The sequence below is a fragment of the Coenobita brevimanus genome, chromosome 58 (genome assembly GCF_032717465.1).
Source record: "Coenobita brevimanus isolate Jiangsu-jjx chromosome 58, ASM3271746v2, whole genome shotgun sequence".
In the NCBI taxonomy this organism is placed as follows: domain Eukaryota; kingdom Metazoa; phylum Arthropoda; class Malacostraca; order Decapoda; family Coenobitidae; genus Coenobita; species Coenobita brevimanus.
The window spans coordinates 23,800,379-23,827,113 of record NC_137011.1 but is presented as its reverse complement, the minus strand read 5'-3'; the positions used below and the strand labels follow the sequence as shown (position 1 = coordinate 23,827,113).

Below are 26,735 nucleotides of genomic sequence, written 5' to 3'. Positions count from 1 at the left end.
AACGACGTTCTGATCACCTAATTAAATTTTGGACCAAATTGGGCCAAGGCCCAGGCTGTAGGCCCCCAAAATGTAAAAAAAAAAGGGGGAAGAGGTAAAAATAGTTTTTTTCGCTATAACTCCTTTCAAATTCGTCATATCGACATGAAACCAAAACCTAAAGGTGCATCTTTCAAATATGCATCCTATAGCATGCGTCATTACATAAGGGGGATCACCCCTAGTTGGCGGTAGAGGAGTCAGCGTTAGGTGGGTCTGGCCTAAAATTTCAAATGGGCATAAAATCGTCAATTTTCACCCAGTTTACTCCAAATATGATATGTGATATACTAGATATCATATTGTGCTTATACGTCAACAATAAGATGACTGCCGGGGATGGGTTTGTTGTGCCTTGGCATCGCTTCTTGTTAAAACCTTGGTTTGTTCGTTTCATGAAGGATTTAGATTCTAACCTACAACTATAGCGTGTTGTGTGTGTGAGACTGGTGTATAATATTAACAATCCACTCTTTACTTCTGGTACCTCACAGGCAAGTGTGTGTATAGCCTGGGCAATATGCGGTACATACCCGCCGTGGAGGCCATGGCGGGTCGTAAGGACAGTCCCCTCGTCCCTGCCCTCGGACGCAAGTACGCACATTATATTTTTACACAATGCTTAAAGGCCGAGCGAACGGACTTATGACTCATTGCACTGAGGGCCGTATTCTAGGTGGTATGAGAGGCCTCGTAACACCTCTTCCTTAGCGATTTATTTTGCATATTTCATCTCTCTTAGTCATGTCATTCCGTTGTATTAGGTACATTATTTGCATCATTAACGTACAGTGGATATAATAAGCAGAATAAAAATCGCTATAAGGTGATACGAAATCTCCAAAGCCAGTCGGAATACGATGATAAATTCTCGTAGAGGTGGATGATTGTGTTAACCAAGTGGTTATGCTGCTGATAGTTCCCCATATTATGCCATTTTAAAATACCCTGCCTTACCTCATTGTTAGATGGAAATGTGGTTCAGCATGATAATGCTTATGATGATGTGAAGATGATGATGGTGTTTCTTAATTATAAGGATGAGATAATGATAAGCTGGTGTACAGTTCAAAACAGAAATCGAAATATTGGATGAATAGAGCTTAAGGAGTGATAGATTTCATGTTACTCGTCGATTGTAAAATATATGAACTAGATTTTACGGTTCATATACAACCATCTTTAAATCCCTCTTCGTCGTCTGGTCTTGTGCTCTGTAACACTTAACGTCATTACAACCTACTGTTTAGCTGTTAATCTGTACCCCCTCCACAATATGTCTACCCCCGATGTATATATGTCCCCCCCCCCCCAATGCATACATACCCCCACTAAACTTGCTGACCTAGCACGCTTTCCCAGGGCCTGAAGCCTGGAAAGACGGCGCCACAGTTCAGTTGAGAGCAGACATTCAAGTAGGGCAGACTATTTTACTGTGAGCTCGTAATAAACTCCTTATCTAGCTGTTTGTACACGGAGTTTCTATCACCAAAGTATTGCAAGTTACATTTGGTAGCAGCGGTGTTTCGGACCATCAGATTCTGACCGCCTCCTCCGCTATTTAGTGACACCAACAGATACACGATGTCTCACATCTCACAGCCTCACCCCTCCTCAGTGCCTCTAGTGGTGTAATAACCGGCTGTGCTTTCCGGGTGTACAATTTCTCTCACCAGTGCTCACCTCTCAAACAGCCCCACCCACACACCTTGTTCCTGACCGCAAGTGTCACCATCGCCGATCTACGCACCTGTTGCACCTGTTCCCAGCACCTGTTCCGAACTCATCATAAATCCTGCCCCCACGGTGCCACTTATCACTGTCTGCCCACTGTCTGCCCACCGCCATTCTCTGCATTTGCTATTCAACAGCTCTACACCTGCATTGAACCAACATCTGCCCTCACACCCCCACCACCGGCCCCGTCGCCGCCACACCCTGCCTTCACTCACATGTGGTCTGAATTACGTGAGCCTCCTAGGACCGCCACTCCCTGCCGGTGACTCATCGCAGCGTCTCTTCCTGTCTCGACTTAAGACTCATCCAACATATCGCTCCAGTCTCGTCCCCAGCCACTCTCCTCTCCGCCCAGCTGTCTCTCCACCGCCGCCCCGCCCAACCCCGCCCCGCCCCGCCCTGCCCGCCCCAGCCCCACTACGCCCAGCCACACCTGCGCGTCATATATCTTGACAATCCCGTCTCTACTGTGTAACTATAGTGTACCTTACCTTTCTATAGAGATTATCGTCGGTTTTCTCTACAGATTGGATATTGTAAATATTCCATCTCATTTCCATTACCCCGTTTTCATCTTCACCTATGTTATTATCCATCTCATCCTTCGCCTTTTATTTAAAACCATCCATCCCCACACCTTCATTCATTTTCACACCTGCTCGTGTATTCCATTCTCTCATTGTTATATTATACATTTCCACCTACGTATCCATCTTCATCCTTCATCTCATCTTCCATTGCCGCATTAAATGTCATGCTTTCCACGTCAACCGCTTACCGCCACCCTCTCGACCAGGAACATCACCTGATCATACACCGTCTGCCGACTCTAACACGATCACTCGTTTACGAAGTGGCAAAGAGTACCACCGCCCTGTATCTGACACTTCCGTTTCACTTCCCGCCAACCCACTTCCTACCCACCCTACACTCGTAAATCCAGATACCTCCTCCTCTACCCCTCCCTCTCCACTCCCTTCTTCTTCCTCTCCTCCTTCCCCTGTCACTCACTCTCCTGCCTCCCTTCATACCCCGTCTTGCTCACCCTTAACTACCACTACCTTCTCTCTCTCCCACTCCTCTCCTACCGCCCCTTCTGCACTTCCAGCCATGGCCAACCCTCCACAGTCTATCTATCTCGACGATGCCAATCGTCCCAAATTTACCGGCCAGGACCCAACTTGGTCTGTCTATGATTTCCTCAGAGAAGTCGAAACAGACATCCACAATAGGCAGATCACCGATGAATCGCTCAAAGTAGCCTACCTCATGGGTCGCTTGCACCACGGCAAATCAGACACCGGATCCACGATCCGTGCAGGATATTTCAATAGCATTCATACCTTTGCTGATTTTCGTACGGAACTCATCAGCCTTTGTTGCCAGCATTCAAATACCGCGTCTCTCATGGGATTCATTAATCTCCTAAACCAACTAGATGAGGACTTGAGGGTCCCAGCGCAACATGCCAAGCTCTGCGAAGCTGCCGCCACCATGAAAGCAACTAGTAGCGAGATGCTCCAATTACTAGTAGGCACGAAATGGTTAGAAGACAATAATGGCGTTCCATTGCTTTCACTCACCAACTTTGCTGACTTAATCGGTTACCTGAGATTCCTTCACTGGCTTACTCCTAAACAGCGAGAGCTAGCCTTGGAAATCGGTGTCAATCCCGGAGATAAAATTATTCAGGTCACTAAAGCCATTCATGAAAGAACCGGTTCGAACTACACGCGTCAGGGCACCACCCAACCCTTGGCCTCCTCAGTTTGTCACACCTCCACTACCCCAGACCAATCTCACTCCCGTCCCACCACACGCGGCAGACCTGCCACGCATCGTTCTCCTACCGCAGGTCGTGATCAATCTAGCGCCCGACGGAACAGACAATCTTCAATTCCTTGCTGGCACTGTGGTCATCCTGGACATCGAGCATCCAGTTGTGACCGTACATACAGACGTCCTCACTCCCAAACCAGACAGCGTACGCCTTCCCGCTCACGTCGTCCCCAATGCAAATATCACAAATCCAGCACGACTCACACCACTGAGGAATGTCGTTACCTCAACTGCCACCAGTCGGGAGAAGCGCCACACCCGTATCGGCCCAATATCACATAGAACCAAAAACCCAACTCCCCATCTGCCATGTAGGTCCCATAACATCCTCGGGTTTAGTCATTCTCGGATGCAGTCATGACATACGAACGTCATTCTTCTTGGACACAGGATCTATAGTAAATCTGATCTCCGACAATTCCTTACATCTTATTCAACTACATCACAACCTATGTGGTGTCGAAGGCTCAGAGTTTAAGGTTAAGGGAAGAGTCACCCTTGAAGTCAAACTACACAGAGATTTGCCCCCTATCCCAACTGAATTTCATGTCACTAATAACTTGCAGTATCCCGCAGATGCCCTTATTGGTGTCTCCACCATGGCACAACACTCCATTGCCTTATTACCTGCCTGCGGTAGTATAGACATTTCTGGATTCCCAGTTTACAGTATGGAATGTCCCCGTCTTGTTCTTACGATCAAATCAGTCCTTCAGTTACCATTGTCCCGATCGCTACCAAAAAGTCCAGACCAGCCCAAACCACCACAATCATCATCTGAGAATACAGAGATCGTTCCTTTACTGACTGCGAGCAAGGACATAAATTCCTCAATCTCCACTGCTACATCCTCTCAGCCTTCGGAAATGGATCTTACCTCCTCTCCCGACAACACTATCACTGACTCAGACATGTCTCAATTACCTACCTCACACAGTGTGAATGATCTTCTCCAACACGCACCGACGAAACGTGCAGTAACGAATACGTGCACAATTTTGTTACCACATGAGTTCACCAAAGTCTCTGTGTTGCCGGTGTGAAAGAAGGAGTGGATGTACTAACACTACCTGAGACATGTTGTGTGAATGGCTTGACTTATGAGTCAGCGTGGTGTACAGTCTTAGAGGACAGTTTATGCTACCTGTACTTGCTCAATGTCACAAATGCTCCACTAAAACTTAAAAGTGGTGTAAAGATTGGAGACTTCCTAGTATACCCAGCAGCCGTAAAGGTGTGCCAGGATTCCTCAGTTCCTACTATTCAGACTGATGATAGTACGCCAATCGGTGTATGTACTATTAACTCTACGGGATCTGCGCCGACATATTCACCCGATATGCTCTCACATCTCACTTGCACAGATTTCCCAGAATATACGCCTCAACTCCTCGACCTTCTGACCTCGTACAGAAACGTGGTTGCCTTACCCGGTGAACCGATGGGTAGAACAGACCTTGTCAAACATACGATTGAACTACTACCAGGAACTCAGCCGATTTACATACCAGCGTATCGATTGCCTCACAGCCAGAGAAAGCAGACAGATCAAATGGTACAGAACATGTTAGACCAGGACATTATTGAACCCTCCATCAGTCCATGGAATAGCCCACTTTTCTTAGTACCAAAGAAGGACGGCAACTTTAGACCAGTAGTCGACTATCGTAAGTCAATTCTGTCACCGTCCCAGACCGTTTCCCGTTACCCGTCCTTACTGATTTGCTAGAATCCCTTGGTGAAAATAACGTAGTCTTTTCATCTTTAGACCTCCTCAGCGGGTACTGGCAGGTTGAAATGGAAGAATCCTCTCGCCCAGTTACAGCCTTTAGCACCGCTTCCGGACATTTTCAATTTAAGAGACTCCCTTTTGGTCTGAGAAATGCTCCTTCCGTGTTCATGCGACTTATCCATTCAGTCTTCAGCAGTATGATGGGACACTCTTTTTGCTTACCTAGATGATATCATTGTTGTGAGTAAATCCATGCCTGACCATTTCACCAAGCTCCGGCAAGTCTTTGAACGCCTCCAGCTCGCAGGCCTGAAAATCAATCTCAGTAAATGTGACTTCCTGCGAAAGAAAATCAAATTCCTAGGCCATGTCATAGATGCACAAGGCATTCATACTAATGAGGATAAAACTAAGGCGATTATTAACTTCCCAGAACCTACCACTACCGAAGCTGTACGAAGTTTCCTGACGTGGCTATTATCACAGATTCATTAAAGACTATGCAAAGATCGCCGCTCCTCTGACCCACTTACTCAAGCAGAATGTGCCCTTTGTTTGGACTAACGACCAGTCACAGGCTTTCCAAAAGCTAAAGACAGCTCTTGTAAATGCCTCTGTTCTATCGTTCCCTGATTATACCACACCCTTCCTTCTCTGCACAGACGCCTCAGGCACTGGTGCCGTTTTGATGCAACTCGATGAAGCATCCAGGAAGCGCGTAATAGCGTATGCTAGTCGCACCCTTACAACCGCTGAACGTAACTACAGTGTCAGATTTCGAAGCGGTAGTCTGGTCCTTGAAACATTTCAGAGATATAGTCTATGGTTATCCAGTGCATATCCAAACAGACCACCTTCCACTATGTGATTTGTTCAAGAATTGCAACCTAACAGGTAGGCTAGCTAGATGGTCTATCATCATCCAGGACTTTAATCCCACTTTTCAATATGTACCAGGCAAGTTGAATGTAGTCGCAGACGCACTCTCACGTCACGTAGCAGCAGTTATAACATCACTGCAGCCCGAAGTCACTGAAAACACTACACTAACGTCAGAAGTTGTTCGAAACTTTCAGTGCCAAGACCCCGTATGGTCCACAGTCATTTATTTCCTAGAATCTGGCGATGCCTCGACCTTACCTACTCTGCCAGTATCACTAGATGAGTTCATGCTAGATGATGATCTCTTGTACAGGAAAACACTACTAACAGGCAAAGACATGCCCAATCGCGAAGTACGCCAACTTGTTGTCCCCACTGCCCTGATACCAAAGGCTCTTCACATTGTTCATAATACCCCTCAAGCTTCCCATCCAGGTAAAGACCGATGCTTGCGCCAAGCACGTCTCAAATACTATTGGCCAACCATGCACCGCGATATCCATGCCCACTGTGACTCTTGCCTCTCCTGCCACCGCCACAAAGGATCAACCGGCTTACCTGCATCTATCTTACAATACCCAATCCCGTCACGACCATGGGAAACTGTCTCAATCGATCTCTTAAAACTACCTCTCACGGAATTCGGCGCTGAGTACTTGTTCGTAGCGGTCGACCACTTCTCCCGCTACTGTGTCCTCGTACCCCTCTCCGACAAGACCGCGAAGAGCGTTGCATGTGCCTTTGTAGATCATGTAATTTGCCCGTTCACTACCCCTCATACCATTCTTACTGACAACGGTATGGAGTTCAACAATAGCCTTCTAGATGGGATCTGTCGCCGCTTTCATATCAGTAAGTGCAATGTCGTGCCTAACCATCCGGCTTCCAATGGCCTTGTAGAATGCCACAACCGAAAAATCTTAGAGTGCCTCAGACATCTAGGCTCCCATAGTTCGTCCTGGGGTGACTGGATTCCCCAAGTGGCGTCCTCAGTCAATAGCTCCATCAATGCATCCATTGCTGAATCTCCCTTTTTCGTCCTCTTTGGTTTTGACAAGAACCTCCCATACTCTCTCTTATCCTCAAAGCCAGAACCCATCTACAACATGGATGATTATGTTAAACTAAAATTGACCAACTTCCAGACAATCCACCAGTATGTTCAATCCACTTTGGCTTCCTCTCAGGAGGACATGCTGCAGCGCCAACATAAATCCGCCTCTCCTATCACTATCAATGTAGGCGATCTTCTCTTTGCTCATTCCCATACGCATTCCTCTAAGTTGGATGACAAATTTACAGGGCCCCACCGCATCCTCACTCAACAAGGCAACAAATTTCACCTCCAGGACCTGTCCACTAAGGATACCAGATGGGTCCACGTCAATGACTTAAAGCGAGCGCCCCATGGCCTCGTATTGGAAGAGTCACTTACACAACCTCCTGACCCCCCTTCCCCTCCACACATCCCTCGCTCTACTCTGTCTCCACGTATCCCTCAGTCTCCTTCATCTCCACCTCCACCTACTCATTCATCAACCACTCACTATCGGTCCAAACTGCGCTCTGCCCACCAACCTCTTCAAGACCTCCCCCATTAACTCTACCCTGATTTTCTAGGTACGATGTTAACGATCTCCCTGCTGGCAGTGCTGACCCTCCTGGGGTCTGGGTCAGGTCAGGACGATGGTGGAGTACGTCCCGGGGCCTTGGTCGGCTCAGGAGGCGAGGTAATGCTTATCGAAGAAATAGCCTCATTGCGCTATGATCTTGCGCCCCTGGCCGACGTAGCCATTGCCCTACCTGCCTACGCACACCAGCTCCACGGAATCAGGACCCATCTCACGGCCATCATGGGGACACACAACCCAAATGAGTATCTCTATAACCTTTTCCTACCACTCTCCTGGCAATTGCATTAGAAACGTAACAGATTCACTGAGCTCAATGACACATTTTCCATTCAGACACCCGTTGGTCGTTCTCATGTGAAACGAGGTCTCTTCAACTTCGGCGGTGAGATTCTGAGTGGCTTGTTTGGCGTTGCTACAGCCCGTGACATTTCTGGCTTCAAATCTGATCTCACTCATTTTGCTTCAGCTCTAAAATCCCAACGCCGAGTCATTAAAATCCAACACACTATGTTACAGAAGCTTACGACCCATCTAAATGAAGTCACGCCCACTATCAACAATTTCACCGATATCTTACAAGGCCATCTTTCAGATCTCAACGTTATCTCTCAGTTCTTCTACCTCAAACTCAACATGGATAATCTCCAACTGGCCATTGACTCTCTCCTGTCTCAAGTCTCTACCTTGGTTCGTATCCTGGTCGATGCTATAAATGGCCGTGTCACTGCCGACTTAGTACCTGTCTCAGCTCTCCGTTCTGTCCTGGAATGGGCTCACTCCATCTTCGGTCTATCCCCAGTCCTCCCCTACTCCTCCCTCGAATATTATTATCCTGTTCTCGAAGCCACTCTTCTCACCACATACGTCGTCGTCCATATTCCTCTCCGTTCTGCCATAACCTTTAACCTTTTCCACATCATTCCCTTCCCCGCCTCAACAACTCCTTGTTACAAGTATCTGTTCCTTCAGAATATTTCCTCCTCTCCCATGATCATCTTTCAGTTGCTTTCCTTTCTTCCACAGACCTCCAGAAATGTTCCTCCCTTACTCCGACCTCTCGTCTCTGTGCTGCCCACCTTTTCGCTATCTTCCCTAGCAGTGCTACACCCTGTGAGTCTGCTTTAGTTCGCAACCATTCCATCTACTCGGCCTGTTCTTTTGTACCAGCTCCTGAACTCCCGGTCCACCATGCTCACCTCAACCATGTCCAGTACTTCTTCTTTGCTGTTCCCATCTCTGTCACAATCATGTGTCCTGGTTCTTCGGTTCGATCCGTCCCCGCTAGTGGTCTCTACAAAGCACCAGACTATTGTACCGTCAAATCAGAGTCTGTCATCACTTACGCCACTCGCTATCACCAAGCTGTCCGTACACACTCCTATGACATCTTTCAACCAATCGACATGCCTTCCACCCTACCCTCTGCCAACATTACCATCACCTCCCCTAACTTGCACATGCTAACATTCCTCAATGACAGTGACTTCATTATGGATCAATTTTCTCTGGCCTTCAGCCGTTCCTGGGTTCATCCAGCAGTTGTGTTTCCCCCTGTGGTTATCGCTTTCATAGGTTTTCTACTCATCATATGTGCAGTGCATTGTTGTGTCAGAAAAATGGAACGCTAACTTCAGGAAATCAGAGTCGCTACAGGCATAGTACGCCCTACACACGACGTAGAAACTCCCCGTACTTAGTGCCCTCGCCTTCAGTGACTACCAATGCCGTCTGACGATTAACCAAACTGTGAACAGAACTCTGCCTACTAGAAAATGATGGTATTTCTTTAATGCATTACTGAGTGACAGTGTATCCTACAGAACATACAAAAAAAAAAAATGAACGAAGAACAACAATAGAACTCTCATATCTACTCTTTGTTTATCATGTATCAAACTATTATTGTATAATCCCCATTATATCTATGTATACCTTTGACCCTTACTGGACACATACCTATTAATCCTTGTATATCTTCTTTGTATATATCGTCCTAATTCCCTCCCCTCAACATGGCCATGTCTCCCCTACTGCCCCTGTATCATACTTATCCCTTGTACAAACCTCCCTAGCCTTGCCTTAATACTGTAATCAAACACCATTTAACTCCTGGTGTCAGGATACACCATCTCAGCTACCCGGGAGAGTAGTGTACCCCCTCCACAATATGTCTATCCCCAATGTATATATGTCCCCCCTCCCAATGCATACATGCCCCCACTAAACTTGCTGACCTAGCACGCTTTCCCAGGGCCTGAAGCCTGGGAAGACGGCGCCACAGTTCAGTTGAGAGCAGACATTCAAGTAGGGCAGACTATTTTACTGTGAGCTCGTAATAAACTCCTTATCTAGCTGTTTGTACACGGAGTTTCTATCACCAAAGTATTGCAAGTTACAAATCTAAAATTTTACAGATTCAGCTTGATCAGTTCTTCTTATTATTATTATTATTATTATTACTACTACAACAACAACAACAACAACTACTACTACTACTACTTTTTTTGTTTTTGCGTATCATTTAGTATATAGTTAGTCATTAACTAATAATTAACTGAACTGATGCTGCTATTTATTTAAAGTCTGAATTGAAGTAAAACAATGTTTCTTTATTTAATAGTTATGTAGGTGGCCAATGGGTGTGGTGCAATACTGTAGAGCCTTGTTTAAAGGTATTGGGTCTTCAGGCTTTACGGTGTTGTGGTGAGAGTGGTGTGTGTGTGTGTGTGTGTGTGTGTGTGTGTGTGTGTGTGTGTGTGTGTGTGTGTGTGTGTGTGTGTGTGTGTGTGTGTGTGTGTGTGTGTGTGTGTGTGTTGCAGCATACAATGTGTTATGCGTGGATATGGTGCGGTGTGATGGAATAGGGTCATGTTTAGTGATACTGGGTCTTTAGACATTGTGGTGCAGGGGTGAGAATGGTGAGGTGTGTGGTGTCGGGACAGTGTGAGTGTTCGTTTTGCGGCAGATGATGTGTGATACGTTGTTGTGGTGTGATGTGGTGCAGTACAGCCTTGTTTAGTGATTTTGGGTCTTCAGGCATTATGGTGTGGGGATGAGTGTGGTGTGGTGTGCTGTGTTGGGACAGCGTATATGTTGGTGTTCCAGCAGATTATGTATTGTGCTTGATTGGGGTGTGGTGTGGTGCAATAGAGCTTTACCTAAAGATACTGGGTGTTTGAAGTATGGTGCAGGGGTGAGGGGTACAGTAGTGTCGTGGATGGTGAAGGAACAGTTTGTGCATTGGTGTTCCATAAGATTTGTGATGCGTGATTGTTGTGTGGTGTGGTTCGATTCAGCCTTATTTAGTGATGCTGGGTGTTTAGGCGTTATGGTGTTGGGGTAAGTGTGGTATCGTGTGTGGTGTAGGGACAGTGTGTGTGTTGGTGTTGCACCAGGCGATGTGTGATGCGTGCTTGTGGTGTGTTGTGGTGATTATGATAAAGTAAAGGCAGCTTAGTTTAGTAAGGCACATTGGCTTAACAGAAGTTAATTAGTATTGATTATAATTATAAGATAGTAATCGAAATTTTGTGAGGATTTTGTACGTACTTCTAGTTTGTTATACAGTTTGTAATAGGTCTATTGTAATGAAATTGTATTAAAATTACTCCTAATACTACTGTATATGATAATAATAGTGCATTGAAAACTAGGGTGCTATGACTAAAATTGTTGGTATTCTAATTAGACTTACATTTATTAAAAATGTATTAACACTAACATTCTAATTTTTATTGTGATATTTGGTGGTAGATGGGGGCGCTCACCGTTCACTCACTTGATGTCGTACTGCTTTGGGTATCTGCCCTTTCCTCACTTCATTCTTTCCTTTCTGTCTTTCCTCCTTCATTCCTTCCTCTTCCTTCTGCCTACGGGTGAATTTACATTCCCTCTTCTGTCTTTCTTTCCTTCATTCGTTCCTCTTCCTTCTGCCTATGGGACACTACACTAAGTGACAAGCCAAACGGTTTCCTGTACACCAGGAAATCATTTACTGCGCTGGGTGATAACCATATGACCAAATTATGGCACCTGGTGGTTTAGTGGGTTTAGGCGCTCCAATCGGATTGAGCCTGTGGAGGTTTATATCCAAGGGATGGTTGGGGATTATTGCTCATGTAATGCCACTCAGGGATGAGTGAGGCTGGTCACTCTCATCTTAAATGTCATGACCAACTTGCCTACCCCCGATTTCCTACGCTCCTCATGGGGCAACACAGGATTAGATGATGATGATGAAGATGATGATGATGATGATGATATTTATTATTATATTTAATTACTGATTTATCTACTGTGATTCCCTTTATTTTGTGTGATGAGATATATAAAATATGATTTATAACAATTTAGAACAGTCAGTCAGTGTGTGTGTGTGTGTGTGTGTGTGTGTGTGTGTGTGTGTGTGTGTGTGTGTGTGTGTGTGTGTGTGTGTGTAGTTACATTACTGTGTCATCTAGGGTGTGTGTAAGACTCTCTACCTAAATGTTTTTGTATGCCACACTTCTATACCACCTGGCCTTGCTGGTGGCTTGTATATAAGTGATTGTTATACTGTTAGTGGCAGTTGTTGTCATATTTACTGCTTGATATGGTGTTTACAGATCGTATGGTTGGGTGGTGTGTACAGTATGCTAATGATCAATGGGTGCATGATGCCTATGATATACGTAACAGTAGATGTGTTAGGGAAATGAAGTTAGTGCCCCAAGGTTAATGGAGTGTGCAAGAGGTGTGTGACAGGCTTCCCAAGTCTCCTTGTTACTTGTGGACAAATAATTACTACTACTAGTATTTCTACTGCTACTATTGGTATTAGTAATAGTACTGCTACTACTTCTAGTAATAGTACTGCTACCACTACTACTACTACTACTAAGACTACTAAGACTACTCTACTGCTACTACTTCTGCTGCTGCTGCTCCTACTACTACTACTACTGCTACTACTACTACCACTACTACAATATTATTATTATTATTATTATTATTATTAGTAGTAGTAGTAGTAGTAGTAGTAGTAGTAGTAGTAGGCTACTTGAACTCCGGCTGTACACATGTTCTTACCTGTTTTTGTCTCAGGATCGTGCAGATGACACAGTCCGGTTTTTACGACTACTGGCAGAAAAAATTCTTCCCTAATCTAACCAGCTGTCTCAACTCACCCACCAAGTTTGCCATTACCACTCCTCTGGCCATTAGGAACATCTGGGTAAGTTATAATGTGTCATCGAACTTGAAATTAGGATGTGTGTGTGGACTGACCAAACGATGACGACCAAGGACCGGACAAAGGACATGGTAATTGGAACTTGGAATGTAAGGGGAGCGAATGATGAGGTGAAAGAGAGAGAGATTGCCCAGGTGCTTGAGGGTGCGAAAGTGGATGTATGTGGAAAAACTGAAACAAAATGAAGAGGAGAAAGTGTGAGAATGGGAGTATGGATAGGGTATATGTGAAGGAGTAGGTGAGAATGAGAGGGCAAAGGAAGGAGTATGTATAGTTGTGAGTAAAAGATGGAAGAGGAGCATAAGACAGTATGGATCAGTTGGGTCAAGGATTGTGTGGGTAAAGTTGAAAGTTGAAATACAAATGTGGGCGATTGTGTGTGTGTATGCGCCAACGCAAGATCGTGCTAGAAGAGTAAGAGAAGAGTTCTGGACAAATGTAGAAGTGTGCATGGAAAAGTTTGGAAGAAATGAGTGTTTTTGATTTTTGATATGAATGGTAAAGTTGGGAATGTGAAGGTGGATGGAATAGTTGGTGAGTGGGGTGTGCCTGCTGAGATAGATGAGAATGGGAGTGCGTTAGTGGACATTTGTGCTGGGAGGGGGATGGTGATAGTCAATACCCTCTTCAGGCATAAAATGATCCACAGGTATACATGGCGAGTGATGAGAAGGCTGGGTAGTGAACTGAATGAAAGGAAGGCAATGATTGATTATGTGTGTGTGGATGAAAGGATGCGAAGATGTGTAATGGATGCAAGAGTTTATAGAGGTTGGGGGACACTCTGACCACTACTTGGTGGTAGTCAGAATTAGGATTCAAGTAAGATGGAGGAATAGAAGAAGGGAAAGACGAGAGGAAGGAGTAGTTGCAAGGAGAGTGGAAAGGTTAGAAGAGGATGAGAAAAAGGCAGAGTATAAGAGAGAAGTGGAGGAACGATTGGGCAAATATGAATTGAAGCAGATGGGAGACGTGGAAGGTGTGTGTAGGATATTTACAGAAGAAATATGTGCAGCATGTGATGTGGTGTGTGGAAGGAAGAGAAGACGGAGGGGGGTGCAAGCACCAGCGTGGTGGACTGAAGAGGTGAAACAGGCTGTGGCACAAAAGAAGAAAGCATACAATGAATGGATGAGAAACAGGGGCGTGGAAGAAGTTGAGAGGCGGAAGAGAGAGTTATATGTAGAAAGAAAGAGAGAGGTGAAAAGATTAGTAAGAGAGAGTTAGAAGAGAGTGGATGAGGAATTTGGAAGGAATTTGAGTGTAAAGTGGAGGGACTGTAAGAAAATGTTCTGGAGAGAGGTGAAAAGAGTAAGACAGGGTGGAATTGAAGTTAGCAGGGGAGTGAAAGATAAAAATGGTAGATTACTAGTGGAGAAGGGAGAAAAAATGAGCAGATGGAGAGAACACTTTAAGGAATTGTTGAACATAGAGGATGGAAGTAATGCGAGTATAAGTGGCTGGGGAATGGCTGGGAGAAGGAGGGAGGTGAGAAGACAGGAAGAAATCAGTAGGATAGAAGTTGTGGAAGCAATGAAGAAAGTTTAATCGGGGAAAGCCCCAGGAATTGATGGAGTGTGTGGTGAAATGCTGAAGCATGGGAGAGAGATAGTAGTAGAATGGATGTGGAAGATGTGCAGATTGGCCTGGGAGGAAGGTAGAGTCCCGGAGGATTGGAAGTCAGGTATGATTATTCCCTTGTACAAAGGAAAAGGGGAAAAAGAAGTGTGTGGTAATCATAGGGGCATTTGTCTTCTTAGTATAATAGGAAAAGTGTATGGTAGGATACTTATTGACAGAGTTAGAGAAAGAACAGAGAAATTAGTTGGAGAAGAACAGGGAGGCTTTAGGAAGGGAAGAGGTTGTGTAGATCAGATATTCATTCTTAGATCTTTAGTGGAAAAGTTTCTAGAGAAGGGAAAGAAGTTGTATGCGGCTTTCATGGATTTGGAGAAAGCATATGACAGGGTGGATAGACAAGGATTGTGGAAAGTGTTAAGAATATATGGAGTAGATGGGAAGTTGTTGAATGCTGTGAAGAGTATGTACGATGGTGCGAAGGCTGCAGTGCGTGTGGATGGTGAACTAAGTGAATTTTTCTCTTTGAAAGTTGGTTTGAAACAGGGATGTGTCATGTCTCCATGGTTGTTCAATCTGTGCATGGATGGGGTAATAAAAGAGGTACCAGGTAGGGTAGTGGATGTTGGAGTGGCCCTGGTGAGAGAGGATAGTGTTTGGAAACTCCCTGTACTGTTATTTGCAGATGATACTGTGTTGTTGAGTGAAGACGAAGGGGAGCTGCAAGGCTTGGTGGATGAGTTTGAGAGAGTGTGTAAGAAACGGAATCTAAAGGTGAATGTAGGGAAGAGTAAAGTGATTCTCTTTGAGAGAGGTGAAGTCAGTGAATGTACAGCGAGGTTGGATGGTGAGGAATTGAAAAATGTGAGTACGTTTAAGTACTTGGGTAGTGTGATGAGTAAGGATGGAGGTTTGGAGGGTGAAGTGCTTGAAAGGGTACAGCAGGGAAGAAAGGTTGCTGGTTCTTTGAAAGCAGTGATAAGAAACAGGGAAGTGAGCATGGAAGTGAAAAAGTTACTACATGACAGTATTGTGATACCAACTCTAACGTACGGAAGTGAAGCTTGGACGTTGTTGGAAGGACACAAGTCAAGAGTGAGAGCAGTGGAAATGAGTTATTTAAGAGGAGCCTGTGGAGTCACATGGAGAGACAGGCTGACGAATGAGGATATAAAAGAGCGTTGTGGTGTTGATGTAGATGTGATAGGAAGCGTTATGAGGAACACACTGAGGTGGTTTGGCCATGTGGAGAGGATGGAGGGTGAAAGACTAACGAAGAGAGTGTATGTGAGTGAGGTGGAGGGGGGAAGAGGGAGGGGGAGGCCGAGGATGAGATGGAGGGATGAGGTGGAGAGGTATATGAGAGAGGGGGGTGTGAGTTGGGAGCAGGGCAGTGAAATGGCGGGGGACAGGGCGACTTGGAGGCGATTTGTTTGTGGCCACCCCGAACGGGATTGAGGCGTCTGGCAATAGATAGATAGATAGATAGTGTGGTGAGGGCGCTCACCTACCACTCACTCGATGTAGTGCTGCTCTCGGGTGTCTGCCCTTTCCTCTCCTCCATCCTTTCTTTCCTTCCTCTTTTATCTGTCTTTACTTCATTTTTTCCTCATCCTTCTGCCTACGGGTGACTTTGTACTCCCTCTTCTGTCTTTCTTTCCTTCATTCTTTCCTGTTCCTTCTGCCTGCGGGTGACTATACACTGAGTGATAGGCCAAATGGAGAGGAAACCATTTATTACGCTTGGGTGTAACCATATAACCAAATTACGGCGCCTGGTGATTTAGTGGGTAATTGCGGAGCTCCAATCTGATTGAGCCTGTGATGGTTTATATCCAAGGGATGGTAGGGTTTTTTTCCTCACGTAATGCCCATAAGGGATAAGTGAGACTTCACTCTCATCTTAATTATCAGAACTAATTTGCCTAGCCTCGAGCTCCTGCACTCCTTATGGAGCAACGTAGAATTGGATGATGGATGGATGGATATGTGTGTGTGTGTGTGTGTGTGTGTGTGTGTGTGAGAGAGAGAGAGAGAGAGAGAGAGAGAGAGAGAGAGAGAGATCCTTAGTTTCTAGAACAATGTTAAACATACTGGGCAAAAGAATAAAGAATTCATGAATTTCGACCAAATATTTGTAATGGTCTTGCGTGTGTGTGTGTGTGTGTGTGTGTGTGTGTGTGTGTGTGTGTGTGTGTGTGTGTTTAGTAATTATCAGTCTTTCAACTATAAATTCAAATAATGTTTGTACACCAACATAAACCCGAGGTATGTAATATACTGGTGCAGGGAAGAATCACATGTAATGCATGACCATACAATAAACAAATTTATAATCAGAAAATAAATTTTACTATATGCCTTACATTTTAATGGGACTCGGCGCCTCGCAACCCACCATAAAATATCCAAGTTTCAGTGTCAGTTACATATGGGGTAAGCTAAATATTTTAGCACTTTTTAAAACACAGAACTGGAAATGACTTATCATTCTGTAACACTGCATGCAGGTCGGAAAGGTTCGGGCCATATTAAACACGTAAAAATTTTTACATATTGACTTAAAGATAGATCTTACATATCAAAACGACTTGCATTTAGCCTCTTTGAGCAAATTCGTGCAAGGTTAATGGAACTTCTAGTGATAAATTGTGGAGATGACTACGGTCTAGCCGGTGTAAGTCTACACCACCCAATTCCATCATTTTCTGCAAGTGTTTTACAGTCAGACACAAGTATCTTCCCAAAGTTGAACGAATACATAGCGGAAAAGTTGAACCATCTGAAAAACGCACTGGTAGAGACTGGGTTTTTATTGTATTTCGCCAGTTGTCAATTTTCTTCAGACCGACCTGGGATGATACTTGTTTCTCTGACTGTACTTTACAAGCAGCGCCGAATCCATCATTCCGACCTCCAGGGCGGGTGACTATTTCGTATCGTTAATTCTTATGACCTAGCAATTACTGTATTTAGCCACCTCAGTACGAGAACGTCTTTAAATAACTTCTTGCTGCCACCAGCTCGCAATTAGATGAAAAGACAGATTCTCTTTAGAATGACGAATCTAAAAGCTGACTACAATCGTCAAGATGTTGAAAAAGAGCAACTTGAACAGACATCATCGTACTGAGATAATTAGAATATATGTATAATCAGCAAATCACTAATTCTTTCTTAATGTTATTCTTGCAGGGAATGTTTTTGTTGCTGGCGGGAGGATGGATCGCCAGCTTTCTCGTGTTTTTCGTGGAGATATGCTTTCTAATAACTCTCCAAGGCTGTAGTCTAAACGAAGACCCTATCTCAATCTAATTTAATGCTCGTCAATCCAGTAATGAACGAACAACACATACCTGTGCAGCTGCCCCAGTTAATTGTTATTGGTCAGGACAATGAATCCAGCATGGCATGATGGTATCTGTTGGCAAATGCAGCCATGCTATGTGCTTGGAAAAAATATTTTTTACAAAGATATAAACTTATACCCGCATTAATCGTGAATTTAGTTAGTCAATTGCATCTGATCTTAACGCAAATGTCTTTATGCCACTGATGAGAGAATGTGACGTTGATCCAAGGTGTTTCAAGGAAGCCAACACCCACACTGGAACAAACTGAAAAACTGTACTTTAAATACTTGAAATACATATATGAACTAAAGAATTTGAAATGAATTGGTTGAAGTTACCAAAACCTACAATAAGCACACATATCAGTTTAGATGAACTGCAAAATTTAGCATCTGGGAATGGAAATATAACTGTATGTTTGATTGTAATGGAATGGGATGTGTAATGTCTGCTGCTTACACTGGAGAGCAGCTATGGGTGTCCTGCAATGATAGTTTTATTAATCCAAACATCAAATCATGACTAATACATAAGAAACAGTGAGTACTTTTAACAATCAGATTAAAATTTTAATTAATAAAAACCAAGACATACGAAAGTAACTCGACCAAAGCAAAAGGTAAATGATAATTAGGGATGGTTTTACAAAACCAAAGGGCAGACTCACACAATTTGTGATGAGAACATGTAGAACATGTGACACTATTATACGTAGTGTCCAAGTAATTTCATTTTGATGGTTCAGCGTCCTTATCTGTTATCATATTCCACACTATCTGTGCAACTAACGAATACAAAGTATATTATTAATAAGAAATGGCTATTATTATCCCTAAACAGAGATATGTACAGTTTGAGAAATTTCCGCGCGGAACACTGTGTAGATGGCAGCAGCAGCGACAAACAGAAATGATCTGGTAACAGTGCTGGGGGTGAAGCAGGGATGGGAGTTGCGGGGCAGGCGAGTGATGGGGGAGAGTAGAGGTGGTGGTGCGGGTAGGTGAGTGTTAGGGAGAGGTTAATAGCCATTTATTGTGTTAACAAACTCGCTTAGACAATCATTCCAATACGATTTTTCTATTAATAATAAAAGATAGTGGCAACAAGCTGCTAATGATGGTTCAGTAGTTGATGGAATAAGTTGAATACCTAAGCAAACAGGTATCGCCAATACGTAACCTTGTCCTTCGCCTCCGTCATTCCGTCTCCTCATCAGAAAGCTTTCTATTGTTGACCGAGATTTTACTAATATTTAGAACTGATTTTAGCTGCTTCTCATGCAAGTTGCTTAACAAAGATACTGTAACTTTCATTGCAACTTGTATTAAATACCGAATCTAACATCCTGTAATAGTCCATTTTATATTTGTATAATTCAACTACTGTTATCTTAAGACCAAACGCTGGCAGAATAAGGAAAATACATCCTTTAGATCGACGGCGTAATTTGTTTCCTTTGATAGTCGTATAGGCACTTACCCTGCTCACGGATGGATGAGCCTGGCCTTCATACCAGACTATAAATTTAAGCATACTCCAGTCAACACTTTCTTAGGGCCAATCTCTCATATAACTTTATGCTAATGTGCATACGTGCGTGATTATGCGCATATTAAACGTGCATAATCTCTCTCTCTCTCTCTCTCTCTCTCTCTCTCTCTCTCTCTCTCTTTCTCTCATGCAGATTACCTTACATACAGTCACATTGGTAACCTTTCGGTTGGCAGGAATAAGAATACAGTCAGTCTATTTTTCAGTTGTCTTCTAAAGTGAATACGGACATAATGTCGCTATTAAAGATGGTAATATATTTGACAATATACACAGGACACTCACACAAAATTACCTGCTTTGTGTAAGACTTGCATTGCTACAAATTGTGCATGCACCTAACGTTTTTCCGAAATTTTCGTAATATAATATCTACAAATGTGCTAGCAGTAGAAGTCGCACCGTCCACACAATTGTTCTAACCACACACACACACACACACACACACACACACACACACACACACACACACACACACACACACACACACACACACACACACACACACACACACATATACACACAGCTGTCGTAGTGGTAATGTTTTCGCCTGCCATGTAGTAAGACGGGGGTGCGCGCCGGATAGGGTGCGAAAAGTTTCACTGACGAAGTGGGAGGTTACTGTTCTTCTTGAGGGAGGGAATGGTTGTGTGCGTGTGTGAAGGTCACAGCCTTGTCCTTGATCGGACTATATGAGCTCTCAGCTCTCTTCCTGGATGGTAATGAGCCGTGTTATCCTGATCGGCCCGGTCAATTACACACACTCACCCAAACGCATTAAATTTTGGCAGGCAGTTTTCCTCTCCGCCTACTCCTCCCACACACACACAAAGAGGTAATATCACATACTTATTGTCTCATACAACTCAGAGTTGAGGAGAATCTAGGTGAATAATAATTTTTTCTGGGAATTAGGTCGAAGGAAGGACTTATTTGTCTCTACATTTAAACAAGAAGTGTTTCTCAACCCAGCTATTTTGTTCTACTGAATTTCTGAAAAACCTTCATGCATCAGTCTAGTACTACGCGTTCTAACATTTGTCTGGATAAACAAATATTATTAAGTGAACCAAAAGCAAAAAACGTCACTGATAGAATGCGTCAATACCAATGACTATGTTGGGTTAGCACTCGGTTGGCAATGTTCTTGTAAACCAGTGCTTTCCAAACTGGGGACCGCGCCCCCCTTTGGGGTGTGTGAGGTAGATGGAGGAATGACCTGAAGCCATCTTCCAAAAATTGCTATTATATTGCTGTATGGCTCAGAAGCCTCAGCATTGAGGAAGAATGAAGAGAAACAGCTGGAGAGGACAGAGATGAGGATGCTGCGATGGCTGATGGGAGTGTCACAGAGCAAAGAGGAGGGATGATGACATTAGAGCAGAGGCAGGAGTTGCGTCAGTTGTGGAGAAGGTAAGAGAGGCACGTTTGAGGTGGTATGGGCATGTGACCAGGATAGAGAAAGTTGATCCTGTGAAAGTGGGATGGAGAAGTCAGGTGGAAGGGAGAAGAACGAGGGGAAGACAATGGATTGGGTAGAGAGATGGATTTGAGAAAGAAATGAGGCAGTTAGGCCTGGAGGAAGAGGACGCAGCGGACAGAAGTTACTGACGACAACATATAAGAGTGGCCGGCCCCACCAGGGACTAAGACAACCAATATATATATATATATATATATATATATATATATATATATATATATATATATATATATATATATATATATATATATGTGTATATATAAATATATATATATATATATATATATATATATATATATATATATATATATATATATATATATATATATATATATATATATATATATATATATATATATATGTGTGTGTGTGTGTGTGTGTGTTTGTGTGTGTATTTATTTATTTATTTATTATATTAGTCACTGGCCATGCATGAGTCTCAGACTCTGATAAGTCAAGTGGTGATACACAGATCCATCTCATTCAGCTGCTGTCTACAGACTATGAAGTCACGGCCTTCCCAACCACAGCCAATTAATTAAGAAGTATATAATTCACTGTGACCTGAGGGATATTATGATTTTAAATAATATTACAGGTTGAAGAAGTTATAACACCCAGGAAATTTTGAAGAATATGACGTATAAATAAAGAAAAAAGTAGGAACATGCACTTCTGAATTCTCTACACTCTGGCTTCGGCTTTCCTGTCATTCTCTGACTAAATATATCTGTGCTGTTTACTTATCCCCTAATTCTACTGACTATCAAAAATTCTTCGACTATCTTACTTCTACGATGGAACACATTCTATCCATTTCTCCTTTCTCTGAAATCTCCATTCTAGGAGATTTCAATGTTCACCACCACCTTTGGCTCTCTTCTCCTTTCACGGATCCACCTGGTGAACAAGCCTACATCTTTTCTATCCTTAATGACCTAGAGCAGCTTGTACAGCACCCTACCCATATCCCTGACCGTCTTGGAGAGAGCTCCAACATACTTCACCTCTTCCTCACAACTAATCCTTCTGCTTACTCTGTTAATCTTTTCTCTCCGTTGGGCTCCTCCGATCACAACCTTATTACCTTAACCTGTCCTATCACTCCGGTACGGCCTGTGGACCCTCCAGGGAAACGTCGTCTGTGACATTTTGGAGCCATAGACTGGGAGGCCCTCAGGCAGTACTTCTTTGATTTTCCCTGGAATGATTATTGCTTCCATGGCCGGGAGCCATCTGAGTGTGCCTTGCGCATTACAGAAGTTATTCTCTTGGCCATGGAAGCATACATTCCTTTCTCATATCCTTTGACTAACGCAACAAAGCCTTGGTTTAATCACGCTTGTTCTAATGCTGTCTGCAACAAGGAGAGGGCCTACAAAAGGTACCGGAGCCAACCTACCCCTGAATCACATCATCTTTACGTTTCTGCCCGGAATCGTGCTAAGTCTGTTCTTCGCTCTACTAAAAATAATTTCATCCAAATTAAATGCTCTCAACTCTCCAACTCGAATTCTTCCCGCTCCTTCTGGCACCGTGCCAAAAATCTTTCTAACAACTTTACCTCGTCATCCTTCCCTCCTCTTTTCTACTCTGATGGTTCTGCAGCTATTTCTTCTACTGATAAAGCAGATCTCTTTGCACAGACTTTCTCCTCCAATTCCACCTTAGACGATTCCGGTGCTGTTCCTCCATCACTTCCTCCCTCTGACTTCCTCATGTCTGACATTAAAATTTCTTCAGTTGATGTATTTTCTGCCATCACTGGCCTCAATACTAACAAGGCATATGGGCCTGATGGGGTCCCTCCTGTTGTTCTCAAGAACTGTGCTTCTGTGCTTACACCCTGCCTAGGCAAACTCTTTCGCCTTTGTCTGTCAACTTGTACCTTTCCTTCTTGCTGGAAGTTTGCTCTCATTCAGCCAGTCCCAAAGAAGGGTGACCACTCCCAACCCTCCAACTATCGTCCAATTGCTTTAACGTCCTGTATTTCAAAAGTTTTCGAGTCAATTCTCAATAGAAAAATTTTAAGGCATCTTTCCTATCACAGCCTTCTTTCCGATCGTCAGTACGGGTTCCGTCAGGGACACTCCACTGGCAATCTTCTCACCTACCTTTCAGACTCCTGGTCATCCTCCTTTCGGGACTTTGGCGAAAGCTTTGCCATTGCACTTGACATCTCAAAGGCTTTCGATCGAGTCTGGCATAAATCTTTAATATCCAAACTGCCCTCCAACGGTTCCTATCCTTCTATCTGTGCCTTCATCACTAGCTTCCTTTCTGGTCGTTCTATAGCCGCTGTTGTAGACGGCCATCGTTCTTCTCCTAGATCTATCAACAGTGGTGTTCCTCAGGGCTCTGTGCTATCACCAACTCTCTTCCTTTTATTCATCAATAATCTTCTATGCTGTACATCTAAACCTATCCACTCATACGCTGATGACTCTACCCTTCACCTTTCCATTCGGTTCCCGCAACGCCCATCTCAACAGTTACTTCAACAAACAAGGGTTGAGGCTATGGCACACCTAATGTCTGACTTGGCTCGTATCTCTGACTGGGGTAAAAATAATATGGCTGTTTTTAATGCATCTAAGACTCAGTTCTTACACCTATCAACCCGACAAAATCTTCCAAAGTTATACCCACTAATGTTTAATAATACTCATCTTAATCCTGCATCATCCTTGAACATGCTTGGGGTTTCATTTACTTGGGACTTATCTTGGAAAGATCATATTACATCTCTTGTAAAATCTGCTTCCAAGAGATTGAGTGTGCTAAACCAACTCCGCTCTTTCTTTACCCCTGCACAATTGTTGACTCTATACAGGGGTTTTATCCGCCCCTGTGTGGAGTACAACTCTCATGTGTGGGGAGGCTCCCCACATACAGCTCTTCTCAATAGGGTGGAGTCAAAGGCTTTTCGTCTCATTAACTCTCCTCCTCTTACTGACTCCCTTCAACCTCTGTCTCTTTGCCGCACTGTTGCATCTTTATCTCTTTTCTATCGCTACTTTAATGGTCACTGCTCCTCTGAACTGTCTGCTTGCATTCCTCCACCCCTACAACGGGAGCATAACACCCGTCTGGCAGCAAACTCTCATCCCTTTTCTGTCCAACTCTCTAATGCAAGAGTTAACCGTTACTCCCAGTCTTTCATTTATGCAACAGGTCTGCTCTGGAACTGTCTCCCTCTGTCTGTATTTCCTGCTGCCTATGGTCTCTAGTCTTTCAAACGCAGTGTGTCTAGGCATCTCAAAATGATCGGATCTTGAATTTGGCTCTCTATTGTATTTTGTTTTTCTCTTGGAGGGAACTGTTACTGCGGGCTCATGGCCTTTGGTTCCTTCTTTAAAAAAAAAAAACACTCATAAATGGCTAGAATATAAATTTGCATATGCACATATGCAAATGCATGATTATCCTAAGCCTACTTATGAGTCTCTGAGATAAACTGAGAGAGTTAGACAGCGAGAGTTCTACCACAGCACACACACACACACACACACACACACACACACACACACACACACAGACGCTGCTGACTGACCTGAAAAGGTCTAGGTCTGGTTTATGCTTAAATTAGTTTGTGACAAGCAGCCAGCATGTGCTTACGATTTAGGAAATATATCAAATTCACATTGACAGCTAACAAACATGCATTTGTCTTAAAATCTGACAAACCTGAATGCCTTTTGGGGTAAAAAAATACTAATGGTTGACTGAAAGAACGAAGAAATGCAATATTATATGTACTTTATTTTCCATGCACTACATGTCTACGTTACATTTAAGTTTGTATGAGCCACTTTTCTGAGACGTATCTGAGGTAAACGTCTGATATTAATCTATGTGTTACAATAGGGATGTTATAGATACCGAAGGGGGCGAGTCATTATAGAAGGTTACGTGTTGGTGACTGTTTATATCAGCCTTGCATGACCACTGAACTGACCATATTTCATCATGTCATGAACCATCACTTTACAGCTTGTTGCTACTTTGTGTGCTCCCCTATCATAAAAACACATTCATTTAAAATCTGAGCAAATTATGTTACGACATTAAATGGCTACTAAGCCTTTCCCCAACACTCCGCTACCCCGACTCCCATCCCTCCCAACACACAGCTACTCCCACTACCACCCCATCTCTCACCTCCCACCCCTCCCACCACAAAGCTACCCCCACTCCCCTCCAATCCCTCACCGACCCCGCACGTCCCACCCCTCCTTTACCCCCAATACTGTTTCCAGATCAAATTATTTGGCGCTCCTGCTGCCTTCTACGCTGTGTCCCGCGTGAAAATTTCTCCACCCGTACACCCACGAACCAAAGTACCGACACCCCCCTAGCTGGCAGTGAGTCGAAGCCAAGGGTGATGAAAAACTGAACAATCGGACAGACTGGCGTAGCAAATTGGTAACGAGTTTATATCTCACACTACAGGTATAAGCCTCGAAAGCAAAGAAACTGCAGGGAATGTGTGTTTCGAAACTTCAAACACTATGCGTCTGGATAATACAGGCATATATGCAGTTAGGGTAATATATTACCAAAATATTTGAGAAACATGGTTAGGATTCGACACAAGTATGGATATACTACATGCTAGGATCGACGAAATGTGTCGGTAGCGCTAGAAATAATTGCTTGAAAATACTGCCACTTTACAAAGCATAACACCCACCAGAAAGAAATGTAAAGTGTGTCATGTAAATGCAGTGTTGCAGCAATACTTATAGCAGTACGATATTATTACAGCCAGTAAAATAGCATATTTCAATTATTATCATACTGTAATCAACCCTGCGATTGGTGTGAGTAGGGAGGTGTCCCAGAAACGGGTGCCGGTTGTATACCGGGTGGCTTGTCTGTCTGTCTGTCTCTCTGTCTGTAACTGTCTGTCTGTCCATCTCCAAGGCGTGTTCAGTTCGCCTATGGACTTTGCCACCAGAGGGCCGGACATAAATCATTACTGTGTGCGGCTCATATTCCTGTTTTTTCCACTGGTCCTTGCCTTCCAACACCCTTCTGTCGATGCTGGGAGCAACGACAGAAGGGTGTTGGTTGTGTTTTTCTGGTGTTTGGACTTAGCCTGTAGTTTTAGGGGAAAATTCAGTACGGCAGACGGGGCCCCCCTGGTCGGGTTTTCTCATTTCTGTGCATGCACAGTACGACCTGTGTGACGTCATGGACACATTACTCCACTTACCCTGCTACCATTGGTCTGTTCTGTCCTGCTGGTGAAGCTGATGCCCCACTCACCCAGCTACCTGCCTAGGTGTGCAGCATGGAGTACTCGGGCCCTGCCACTCTTGAGGACCTTGAAGCTGACCTGGCGATGAGTGATGAGGATGAGATTACTCAGAGTGACTGGCCACGGCTACCACAAAGTAGTAGAAATGTCTCGCTAGCTGGGGAAGTAGCTACAGAACCATCACTATCTGTACCTGCTGCATCTCACCTCGTCGGCCAGGCATTTTCCTCTGTCAAGTGCCCTATGCATAACACCTCGGACAGCAACAGGGAGCCTTCATCCCCTGTTGCTAAATCCTCAAAGCGACAGGATACTTCTGGTCCTCTGCAGAGGGCAACCACCCTTGGACTTCCCGCCTCCCACAGCTTGTTCAATCCCCCCAAGTTTCTCCGTTGCTTCCTGCCTCTACGCCTC

At 44.1% G+C, this 26,735-nt stretch overlaps 2 protein-coding genes across 2 annotated transcripts in view; both read left to right on the top strand.

Annotated features, from left to right (window-relative positions):
- Positions 1-17,986, top strand: part of LOC145402563 (putative glutamate receptor) — a 30,683-nt gene extending 12,697 nt beyond the window's left edge. Inside the window, exons 8-10 of the mRNA XM_080274566.1 lie at positions 534-633; positions 12,946-13,075; positions 17,867-17,986. Coding sequence (XP_080130692.1) covers positions 534-633; positions 12,946-13,075; positions 17,867-17,986 — 350 coding nt within the window. The remainder of the gene's footprint in view (positions 1-533; positions 634-12,945; positions 13,076-17,866) is intronic.
- Positions 1-26,735, top strand: part of LOC145402688 (uncharacterized) — a 315,211-nt gene that overhangs the window by 92,072 nt on the left and 196,404 nt on the right. The gene's annotated exons all lie outside the window — the stretch shown is intronic.